This window comes from Mobula birostris, chromosome 31, assembly GCF_030028105.1.
Source record: "Mobula birostris isolate sMobBir1 chromosome 31, sMobBir1.hap1, whole genome shotgun sequence".
In the NCBI taxonomy this organism is placed as follows: domain Eukaryota; kingdom Metazoa; phylum Chordata; class Chondrichthyes; order Myliobatiformes; family Myliobatidae; genus Mobula; species Mobula birostris.
The window spans coordinates 28163810-28176352 of record NC_092400.1 but is presented as its reverse complement, the minus strand read 5'-3'; the positions used below and the strand labels follow the sequence as shown (position 1 = coordinate 28176352).

General features: G+C 42.0%; 1 protein-coding gene across 3 annotated transcripts in view; it reads left to right on the top strand.

Annotated features, from left to right (window-relative positions):
- ttc28 (tetratricopeptide repeat domain 28) overlaps positions 1–12543 on the top strand; it is a 945172-nt gene that overhangs the window by 717279 nt on the left and 215350 nt on the right. For all 3 annotated transcript variants that reach the window (XM_072248021.1, XM_072248020.1, XM_072248022.1), the window contains 2 exons: positions 921–1050; positions 2851–3069. In XM_072248021.1, the coding sequence (XP_072104122.1) occupies positions 921–1050; positions 2851–3069 (349 nt within the window). The remainder of the gene's footprint in view (positions 1–920; positions 1051–2850; positions 3070–12543) is intronic.

Genomic DNA, 12543 nt, shown 5'->3' with positions numbered 1-12543 from the left:
AACACACACCCAGACCTCAGAGGGATCAGAAGTGGAAGGAGTGAGCAATTTCAAATTCCTGGGTGCCAATATCTCTTGAGGATCTAACCTGGACCCAACGTACCAAAGCAGCTACAAAGAAGGAAAGACAGCGGCTATATTCCATTAGGAGTTTGAAGAGATTTGGTATGTCTTAAAAAACACTGGAAAATTTCTACAGATGTACTTTTGGGAACGTTCTAACTGGCTGCATCACCGTGTTGTATGGGGGGGTGAGGGGATGTGAGCGGGCTACTGCAGAGGATCGAAGTAAGCTGCAGAGAGTTGTAAAATTAGTCAGCTCCATCACGAGCACTGGCCTCCATAGTATGCAGGAATCTTCAAGGAGCAATGTCTCAAAAAGGTGGCGTCCATCAGTGAGAACTCCCATCACCCAGGTCATGCCTTTGTTCTCATTGCTACATCAGGAAGGAGGTACAGGAGCCTGAAGGCACACATTCAGTGATTCAGGAACAGTTTCTTCCCCTCTGCCATCCAATTTCTAAATGGGCATTGGACCCATAAATACTACCTCACTGCCTTTTTTATTTTTATCTTTGCACTACTTATTTGACTATTTAATATATACACTTACTGTAATTCATTTTTTCTCTCTCTATTATCATGCACAGCATTGTACTGCTGCCACAAAGTCATCAATTTTCACAACATATGCCGGTGACATTAAACCTGATCGTGGTTCTGTTCTGACAGTACTGGACATGATAATATATACAACGGTCATCAAATGTCTTAGCTTTGGGGCTCCCAGGAGTAATTGTGCCAAATAATTATATTCCTGATAAAAAAGGAACAAATGTTTGTCTACTCAACAGATAACTGTCTTGATACACAAAACACCCTAAGTGATAAATAAGTTATAATACCCATTTCCTTTTCAGCTTTATAGAGCATCTGCTTTATTTGAAAACATTCGCCATGAAGCACAGCACAGCACTGATTATAAACTTTCACTCTTCGACCTCCAGACATCCTCCTATCAAGCGCTACAGCGAGTTTTGGTCAGCCTGGGTATGTAGCACTCCGGAAACAAGCCGAAAACATTTTCTGGCCGGTCAGTTCCTGGGGCAGTTTCACAACTGTACTTTTCAAAATAATTTTCTTTTCCCCCTTTCTTTATTTCTTCTCAAGCAATAGCCAGCAGCTGCTGCAAGGTTGGATGCCTGATCTCTGGTAATTTCTCTAAAACTTGTGGTTTAGTCTTTGTTAGTTCATAATAGCCTTCTTCTGCTTTTCTCTTCCATCCAATTAGGAAGTATTGATTTACATTATACACCACAGCTGAGATTGTGAGCTGTGATTTAGGATATAAATTCACCTATTATCATTCACGGTCATCATGTGTTGGTAAATCTATGCAGGGATCCCACTATGCTCTCCTTACTAAGAGGTTTCTGAAAATTATCTCCATTAAAAATAATTATCTGGCCATTCTCTAAAATATTGCTTTTGAAACCTTGTGATTCACAGATTGGCTGTAACTGCTGTCGATGAGCAACAATTCAAAAAACAAGTATTTGACAGACAAATCACTGAAGTGGGCAAAGACAACTACTGCTGCAAAAATGTTTCCTTCAATTGGCAGTCTCACTCTGATTTAACTGCAGGGAACAAATGGAAAATGTATTGGTTCAGAACGTGTTTGTTAATTAGGGAATTCTAATTATGTCTGTATCATATTGTACCTGATATGGTAGGTCTTGGTTCTTTAATGGAGTTGCAATTTATCCCTGCCTCTGTCAATATAATTGTAATCTGCTTCAGTTTTGTGTGTAACTGAAGTGACTCATTATTAAGGCAAAAGGTGCAGATAATTGACAAATACATTTAACAACTCTGATGGAAGATGCATGTATGTTTAAAATGTGCATTAATTCCACAGTAAATCTTGGCGTAATTGTCCATGTGTATAGAGTTAAAATAATCTAAAATAGTGAATTGTCTTTCTCAACGAACACTTTTCAAGAACGTAAGGATAATGACTTAATGGCTTTTGAAAAATGTCTACAATATTTAGGTTAGATTATATACATACATTGACAATTTATTAGCTGCCTCTGGTGCCTAATAAATTGGCCACTGAGTTTATATTTGTGGTCATCTGCTGCTATAACCCATCCACTTCAAGGTTTGACATGCTATGCTGTTCTGTAAGGTGTGGTTATTTGAGTTACTGTCATCTTTCTGTCAGCTTGAACCAGTCTGGCCATTCTTCTCTGACCTCTCTCATTAACAGAGCTTTTTTGCCCACAGAACTACTGCTCACTGGATGTTGTTTTTTTTCCACACCATTCTCTGTAAACTCTAGAGGAGACTATTGCATGTGAAAATCCCAGGAGATGAGCAGTTTGTGAGATACTCCAACCAACCTACCTGGCATCAACAGTCATTCCATGGTCAAAGACACTTAGATCACATTTCTTCCCCATTCTGGTGTTTGGTCTGAACAACAACTGAACCCCTTGACCATGTCTGCGTGCTTTTATGCATTGAGTTGCTGCCACACAATTGGCTGATTAGATATTTGCACTAATGAGCAGGTGTACAGGTGTACCTAATAAAGTGGCCACTGAGTGTATAGTATCATGGTATTATCATTAGGTTAGTTTATATTTATTATATTGTTATATCGTTATTTTTAGATTAGACTCTCTCTACATAGATGTGTGTATATGTATAATATATACACACACGTACAATATTTATATATATATATAAATTTGGTAAATGTGTGTGTACATTACAACTTGCTTACCAAACTGAATTAATCATCCCACCCTTCATCACAATTTGTTGTCATAACCTTATTAGGTCGTCATGATGAGGCCTTAGCAGTGGCAGAGAGGGGAAGAACAAGGGCTTTTGCTGACCTTTTGGTAGAAAGGCAAACTGGCCAGCAAGTGTCAGACTCACTGACTCCAGTCACCATTGACCAGATTCTGGAAGCCATCAATAATCAACGCAGTCTGGTACTGTACTATTCCCTGGCCGCTGGGTACCTCTACAGCTGGTTACTGGCACCAGGAGCAGGTATGAGTTTGTGTTCTTATTTAATAAGTGAATCATAACCCCGATTCTTTCATCTCAAGTAGCAATTCAGTCCATTCATGACATGTAATAATGTAATGTTGGCTATGCCACATATGAAGAGCAACACTTATTTTAGCACTGACCAACTATCTGAAACAGAATTCGGTCATTTTTATACAGAGTTGTACAATCGTATAATCTTACATCTTCTTCGTGACTAAAATGTCAATGACTGTTCAAAGATCAAGATGGTTTTCACCCATCCCTTAACACGATAAAACAAAATTTATTTATCAGCCCTTTTTCTTGGACTTTGCTATGTTCAGATCTATTTCCCTAAAAGTCATGCTGCATCAGAAGTTCTTCATTGGTTGTGTAACTCCTTGGGCTGTCCTAAATTGAAGGATGCCATGTACATGCAATCCTACTTTCTGCTGCAATCGTGAAATCTGTCAAAACGTTTCTTAGATTTCAGGTCCACAAATATTGGTTTGCTTAGTGTTCCTAGAGCGAAGCGTATAAAAACTGGTGTTTCAGCCTTTTGCTCTTATGCACCAAAAACCTGGGATACTCTACCGACTGAGGTAACCAGGCTAGTAGTGCAGAACATAGCAAAACACTTCTGGAGACCTACTTTTTTAATTTGGCCTACTTACAGGATTACTTAATGTCTGTTGATGTCAATTATATTTATATAATTTGATATATTCGATTTACATTTTATTTTATATAATGTTTGTCTTTCCTTATGATTTTAATTTTGTCTCATATTTTTATGACTGTATTGCTTTATAAGACCATGAGATATAGGATCATAATTTGGCCATTTGGCCCATCGAGTCTCCTCTTCCATTTCTTCATTGCTGATCCAGTTTCCCTCTCAGCCCCAGATTTCTGCCTTCTTCCCATATCCCTTCATACCCTGACCAATCAAGAACCTTATCAACCTCTGCCTTAAATATACATAAAGATTTGGCCTCCACAGCTGCCTGTGAAAAAGAGTTCCATGGATTCAGCACTCCCTGGCTAAAGAAATTACTTCTCATCTCCGTCCTAAAAGGACACCCTCAATTCTGAGGTTGTGTCCTCTGGAATTAGACTCTCCCACCATAGGAAAGATCTTCTCCACAGCTACTCTATCAAGGCCTTTCACCATTCGATAGGTTTCAATGAGGTCACCCCTCATTCTTCTGAATTTTAGTGAATACAGACCCAAAGCCATCAAAAGCTCTTCATATGACAGGCTATTCAATCCTCAAATCATTTTCATGAACCTCCTTTACACCCTCTCCAGGTTCATTATGTGGCATATCAGAGAACCCAGTGTGGACGATTACCTTTACAATCAATGTAAATCCCTTTGAGCCTGCATCTTAATGTATGAAAGGTGCTATATAAATAAAGTTATTGTTATTATTATGATTATTGTTTATGTAATTATTTATTTAGCGATACAGTGTGGAAGATGCCTTCCTGGCCCAGCAACCCACCTATTTGACCCCAGCCTACTCACAGGACAATTTTCAATGACCAATTAACCTACCAGTCTTTGGACTGTGGGAGGAAACTGGAGAACCCGGAGGAAACCCACGCAGTCTTGGGGAGAACGTACAAACTCCTTACGGACTGTGTCAGTATTGAACTCTGAAACCACGAACTGTAATAATGTCATGCTAACTACTACGCAACTGTGGTGTAGTGAAAACATTCTTAGATCTTTTCCTTTCCAACCAATAATTTCTTATATTCATGGAGGAACTTTGTTTTAAATCAATGATATTTAACTTTTATGACACAGATAAAGTTGACAAATATATTTAAATACTTAAATTTTATTCCACATTTATTATTCAATTAACCCCAATGAAATTAAGATTGCTCATTAAGAGTTTACTGTATTTGAAAGGGGAGAGTAAAATGATTGGATGATTGGAATTCAGAAGAATGAAGGGTGACTTAATTGAAACAGATTGAATGTTGAAAGGCCTTGATAAAGTGGATGTGGATAAGAATATGATGGAAGAATCTAGGACCAGAACAGACAGTGTCCTTTTAGAATGAAGATGAGGAAGAATTTCTTTAGCCAGAGAGTGGTGAATCTGTGAATCTCATTGCCATAGGAGGCTGTGGAGGTCCAAGTCATTAGGTATAGTTGAGGCAGAGGTTGATTCTTGATTGGTCAGGGCATGAAGAGATACGGGGAGAAGGCAGGAGACTGGGGTTGAGAGGGAAAAGGATCAGCCATGATGAAATGGTGGAGCAGACTGGATGGACCAAATGGCCTAATTCTGCTCCTATATCTTATGGTCTTAAGGTCTTATAACAACCAATGGGGCAAAAGGTAATGCAATTTATTCATGAATGTCAATAAATCCAGCAATCTTTTCTATGCACTATTAAGAGTGTAATATTTTAATAGGTGGTGCTACATTTCAGAGTCAAGTGCAGGAAATGAGATCAAGGTGTTCATCAGTCCATTTCCTATGTAGTGATTAGTTTAGTGTAAATTTTGTAACATATGCTGGCATAATTGTTAAGTGGTTCTGTGTGGACTTGTTTCAAAGAAAATATTTTTCCTTAAAAGAACTATTGAAGCAGAAGAGTTGTCATCAAGATCTCTTTTAAACATTTGTCTAACACATTTTGATATGATAAAGGAGATAACGTCCAAAATGAATAATTACAAAATTTTGATCTGCTGTATAATGATTGTCAGCTCGTAATGGGCACCAGATGGGGACGTAAAAGATGGTATTAGGTGTTGCATTATTGTACTTAATTGAAGTGGAGGTGGGAAATTGGTGACCCAGCAAAGATGCCAGGTGCAACAATGGGAATTTTAGAAAATCACGAAAGCTTAGTAAGTGTCCAAAGACGAGGAGCAGCAGGAAGAATGTCCCCACTGATTTCCTTTTAGAAAAATCAATGTTGTTTTTAATGCCTTATAATCATGGTCATAGAAAAGTACAGCAATGAAACAGGCCCTTTGGCCCATCGATTCTGTGCCAAACCATTTAAACTGCCTACTCCCATCAGCTTGCACTGGCACCATAGCCTTCCATGCCCCACCATTCATGTACATAGAACATAAAACATAGCACATTACAGGCCCTTCGGCCCACAATGTTGTGCCAACCCTCAAACCCTGCCTCCCATAAGACCCCCCACCTTAAATTCCTCCGCATACCTGTCTAGTAGTCCCTTAAACTTCACTAGTGTATCTGCCTCCACCACTGACTCAGGCAGTGCATTCCACGCACCAACCACTCTCTGAGTAAAAAACCTTCCTCTAATATCCCCCTTGAACTTCCCACCCCTTACCCTTAAAACCATGTCCTCTTGTATTGAGCAGTGGTGCCCTGGGGAAGAGGCGCTGGCTATCCACTCTATCTATTCCTCTTATTATCTTTTACACCTCTAGCATGTCTCCTCTCATCCTCCTTCTCTCCAAAGAGTAAAGCCCTAGCTCCCTTAATCTCTGATCATAATGCATACTCTCTAAACCAGGCAGCATCCAGGTAAATCTCCTCTGTACCATTTCCAATGCTTCCACATCCTTCCTATAGTGAGGCGACCAGAACTGGACACAGTACTCCAAGTGTGACCGAACCAGAGTTTTATAGAGCTGCAAAATTACATCGCAACCCTTAAACTCTATTCCTCGACTTATGAAAGCTAACACCCCATAAGCTTTCTTAGCTACCCTATCCACCTGTGAGGCAACTTTCAGGGATCTGTGGACATGTACCCCCAGATCCCTCTGCTCCTCCACACTACCAAGTATCCTGCCATTTACTTTGTACTCTGCCTTGGAGTTTGTCCTTCCAAAGTGTACCACCTCACACTTCTCCGGGTTGAACTCCATCTGCCATTTCTCAGCCCACTTCTGCATCCTATCAATGTCTGTCTGCAATCTTTGACAATCCTCTACACTGTCTACAACACCACCAACCTTTGTGTCGGCTGCAAACTTGCCAACCCACCCTTCTACCCCCACATCCAGGTCGTTAATAAAAATCACGAAAAGTAGAGGTCCCAGATCAGATCCTTGTGGGATACCACTAGTCACAATCCTCCAATCTGAATGTACTCCCTCCACCATGACCCTCTGCCTTCTACAGGCAAGCCAATTCTGAAGCCACCTGGCCAAACTTCCCTGGATCCCATGCCTCCTGACTTTCTGAATAAGCCTACCATGTGGAACCTTGTCAAATGCCTTACTAAAATCATATAGATCACATCCACTGCACTACCCTCATCTATATGCCTGGTCACCTCCTCAAAGAACTCTATCAGGCTTGTTAGATACGATCTGCCCTTCACAAAGCAATGCTGACTGTCCCTGATCAGACCATGATTCTCTAAATGCCCAGAGATCCTATCTCTAAGAATCTTTTCCAACAGCTTTCCCACCACAGACGTAAGGCTCACTGGTCTATAATTACCCGGACTATTCCTACTACCTTTTTTGAACAAGGGGACAACATTCGCCTCCCTCCAATCCTCCGGTACCATTCCCGTGGACAACGAGGACATAAAGATCCTAGCCAGAGGCTCAGCAATCTCTTCCCTCGCCTCGTGGAGCAGCCTGTGGAATATTCCGTCAGGCCCTGGGGGCTTATCCATCGTAATGTATTTTAACAACTCCAACACCTCCTCTCCCTTAATATCAACATGCTCCAGAACATCAACCTCACTCATATTGTCCTCAACATCATCAAGTTCCCTTTCATTGGTGAATACCGAAGAGAAGTATTCATTGAGGACCTCGCTCACTTCCACAGCCTCCAGGCACATCTTCCTTTATCTCTAATCGGTCCTACCTTCACTCCTGTCATCCTTTTTTCCTTCACATAATTGAAGAATGCCTTGGGGTTTTCCTTTACCCTACTCGCCAAGGCCTTCTCATGCCCTGTTCTTGCTCTTCTCAGCCCCTTCTTAAGCTCCGTTCTTGCTTCCCTATATTCCTCAATAGACCCATCTGATCCTTGCTTCCTAAACCTCATGTATGCTGCCTTCTTCCACCTGACTAGATTTTCCACCTCACTTGTCACCCATGGTTCCTTCACCCTACCATTCTTTATCTTCCTCACTGGGACAAATTTATCCCTAACATCCTGCAAGAAATCTCTAAACATCGACCACATGTCCATAGTACATTTCCCTGCAAAAACATCATCCCAATTCACACCCGCAAGTTCTAGCCTTATAGCCTCATAATTTGCCCTTCCCAATTAAAAATTTTCCTGTCCTCTCCGATTCTATCCTTTTCCATGATAATGCTAAAGGCCAGGGACTGGTGGTCACTGTCCCCCAGATGCTCACCCACTGAGAGATCTGTGACCTGACCTGGTTCATTACCTAGTACTAGATCTATTATGGCATTCCCCTTGGTCAGCCTGTCCACATACTGTGACAGGAATCCGTCCTGGACACACTTAACAAACTCCGCCCCATCTGAACCCTTGAAACTAATCAGGTGCCAATCAATATTAGGGAAGTTAAAGTCACCCATGATAACAACCCTGTTATTTTTGCACCTTACCAAAATCTGCCTCCCAATCTGCTCCTCTGTATCTCTGCTGCTACCGAGGGCCTATAGAATACCCCCAGTAGAGTAACTGCTCCCTTCCTGTTTCTGACTTCCACCCATACTGACTCAAAAGAGGATCCTGCTACATTACCCACCCTTTCTGTAGCTGTAATAGTATCCCTGACCAGTAATGCCACTCCTCCTCCCCTTTTTCCACCCTCTCTATCCCTTTTAAAGCACTGAAATCCAGGAATATTGAGAATCCATTCCTGCCCTACTGCCAGCCAAATCTCTGTAATGGCCACTACATCATAATTCCATGTATGTATCCAAGCTCTCAGTTCCTGATGCTTCTTTGTTCCTGATGCTTCTTGCATTGAGGTACACACATTTCAGCCCTTCTACCTTACTACCTTTACACCCTTTATTCTGCTTCTCTTTCCTCAAAGCCTGTCTATATGTTAGATCTGGCTTTACTCCATGCACTTCTTTCACTGCTCTATCGCTCTGGGTCCCATCCCCCTTGCAAATTAGTTTAAACCCTCCTGAACCATGCTAGCAAATCTACCTGCAAGGATATTGGTCCCCCTCGAGTTCAGGTGCAACCCATCCAATCTGTACAGGTCCCATCTTCCCCAGAAGAGATCCCAATGATCCAGAAATCTAAAACCCTGCTCCCTGCACCAACTCCTCAGGCACGCATTCAACTGCCATCTCCTCCAATTCTTACCATCACTGTCATGTAGCACTGGCAGCAATTCTGAGAACGCCACCCTTGAGGTCCTGTTCTTCAGCCTTCTGCCTAGTTCCCGAAACTCACACTTCAGGACCTCATCCCTCTCCCTGCCTATATCGTTGGTCCCAACATGTATCACGACTTCTGGTTGCTTTCCCCCTCGTACCAGGATGTCGTGCACCCGGTCAGAGACATCCCGGACCCTGGCATCCGGGAGGCAACAAACCATGCGGGTGTCCTTCTCACGTCCACAAAATCTCCTGTCTGCTCCCCTGACTATAGAGTCTCCAATGATGACAGCTCTCCTCTTCTCCGTCCCACCCTTCTGCACCACAGGGTCAGACTCAGTGCCAGAGGCCCTGCCACCGTGGCTCACACCTGGTCGGTCGTCCCCGCCAACAGTATCCAGGACGGTAAACTTATTATTCAGGGGAATGGCTACAGGGGTGCTCTGCACTATCCTGTCTGCTCACCTTCGCTTCCCCCCCTCTGACTGTCATCCAACGACCTGCTTCCGACCGCCTAGGTGTGACTACCTCCCTGTAGCTCTCATCTATGACTGCCTCATTCTCCCTTATGAGTCGAAGGTCATCCAGCTGCTACTCCAGATTCCTTACACTGTCTTCCAGATCACCCAACCGTATGCACTTCTGGCAGATGTGACTCTGCGGGAGAGGGGAGTTCCCCCAAGACTGCCACATCTCACATGAGAGGCACATCACCGTCTCAGGAGACATTGTAAAGACTAACTGCGAGCAAGCTTGTCCTCCGCCTCTTCTTGTCGAAGCCTCTCGAGTCAAAGCCTCAAAGCTCCACTCCTTCACTGGCCGCTTTCCACCTTCCAAACTTCTCTAAGACGTTAGAATTGAGCTTGCATACACCACTTGTGCTGGCAGTTCTTTCCACATTCTCATGAACCTCCGAGTGGAGAACTTTCCCACTTGTATTCCCTTTAAGCAGTTCACCTTTCACCCTTAACCCATGGCCTCTGGTTGTCGTCCTACCCAAGCTTCTTGCACCTTTTTCTTAAAGTGGAATGTAACTCATTATTAGACAAATGCTATAACTTACTCACTACATTTAACATATATCGTAACAGCATTGAAGTGAAATTAGCTTTCAGTTGTGAATTCTGTTCTTTTGCAGAATGAGCTGGCATCCCTTTGTTTTTAATATTCAAGTCACTTAGTTAAAGGAAAAGCAAGCAAGATTCTTGCTACCAAATGATACCATGAATAGAATTAGGAAATATTAATATCAATAGTTATGTAAAGTGCACGGTATCTTTACAGGACAGGTAACTCGGGTTCAACTCCTGATGCTGTCTGTGAAGAATTTGTACATTCTCCCTGTGACCACATTGTGTATCTCCAGGTGCTCCAGTTTCCTCCCACAGTCCAAAGATGTACTGGTTGGTTAACTGAATGTTGTAAATTATTGCATGATTAGGCTGGGATTAAATCGGGGGATTGCTGGGCAGTGTGGCTCAAAGGGCCGAAAGGGCCTATTCCACATTGTATCTCAATAAATAAAATTATTCAATGGGATTCTCTTGAGCAACATCACAATAACTTCAGGATTTCAAATATTGCCTGGTAGAGAATTGGCAGAGATGATTCCTTCTGCTGGTCCTTTAGTGTTTCCGTGCATGTTACAAAGCAAAGGACACAGTGAAATTCTGTAACATAATCAAAGGCAAGTAGGGTTGGTAAATTTTTGCGAATAGTTTCCCCCCCCCCTAATATGTTCTTAACTATTACATGTAAAGAAATATGGACTGACTGCAGAAGGGTGTAAATTGTCTTCTGTTTCCAAAGTTCAAAGTAAGTTTTGATCGGGCAGACTGGCTCTGTGCCTTGCAGTCTACGAACAACACAACGCTAACCTGAACTGAATGGAACTGAACGTTCCTGGACTGTTTCAATGATTCTGTGGTTTTATGTTTAATATTCTGTGTTTTTCACTTGTTTTTTGCTGTTTGAACGATTTGTTCATTTTTTTGCGCGTTGGGTGTTTGTTGTTTTCTTTGAACGGGTTCACTGGTGTTTCTTTGTTTTGTGGCTGTCTGTGGAAAGATGAATCTCCGGGTTGTATACCGCATACATACTTTGACAACGAATGTTCTTTGAATCTTTAAATTTATTATCGAAGTACATGTATGCTACTATACATGAGATTCATTTTCTTCCAGGCATTTACAGGGAAAATAGAAATACATAAGAAAACAATACGTAAACAGACAAAGACTTTCAAACATCAGTGTTAAAAGAAGGAAAATAGTGCAGATAAAATTGGGAGCATGATTTGTAAAGAGATCTTGAAAGTGAGTCTCGAAGTCATAGAACTAGTTCAGAATAGTGGTGATTGAAGTTATCCAGGTGGGTTCAGGAGCTTGATGGTTGTGGTGTAATAACTGTTCCTGAACCTGATGGTGTGGGACCTAAGGCTTCTGTACTTCTTGCTCGATGGTAGTAGCAAGAAGAGGGGATGGCCCAGGTGGAGGGTGTCTCTGATGATGGATACTGTTTACTTGTGGCAACGCTCCAACTTAGTGTACTGAATGATGGGGAAGACTTTGCACATGGCTGTCCTGCAGACCTTGTCCTTGTTTTCATCAGCTGGTAGCAAATGGGTATCTTGCTGTGGTTTCCCTACCTTTATACTGCACCCTGTGCCTTTTGCTGTTGAACTAGAATGGGGATGGAGGAGCTGGTGATAGGAGCAAAGAATGTTGTTGACCATAATTTAACTTTGCAAACGTAGATTCAGTATAAATGTGGTTAGTGCTGCTACCCACTGGAGGCCGCAGGAGCTATTCATCCCCGAGTTAATGAGCAAGTAAGTCAGGCAGTATGTTTCTTAAGACGTGGCAATCAGTCCTGTTGTAAAACTTCCCACTTTAAACTCATTTGGATCGGACAATGAACAGACATAGACCAACTGCGCCGTTTTAAAATGTGTGGATTAACTGCAGAGGAAACTGTTGTAACTGTAACCTCATAATCTGAGTCATCTCATGGTTCAGAAAACTCAAAACAAAACGAGGAAGATTCATTAAAATTCTCTTTGCACTAAATCATGTCTCCTGTAGAGTGTTGTGCTTTCTAAAATCCATTTATGGTCTGCGTAATGTGCGAGAACATGCATGAATGCAGTATTATGTATTTCTTTCCTGTGCCATCCACCAGGGACACTGCCAGTGTGG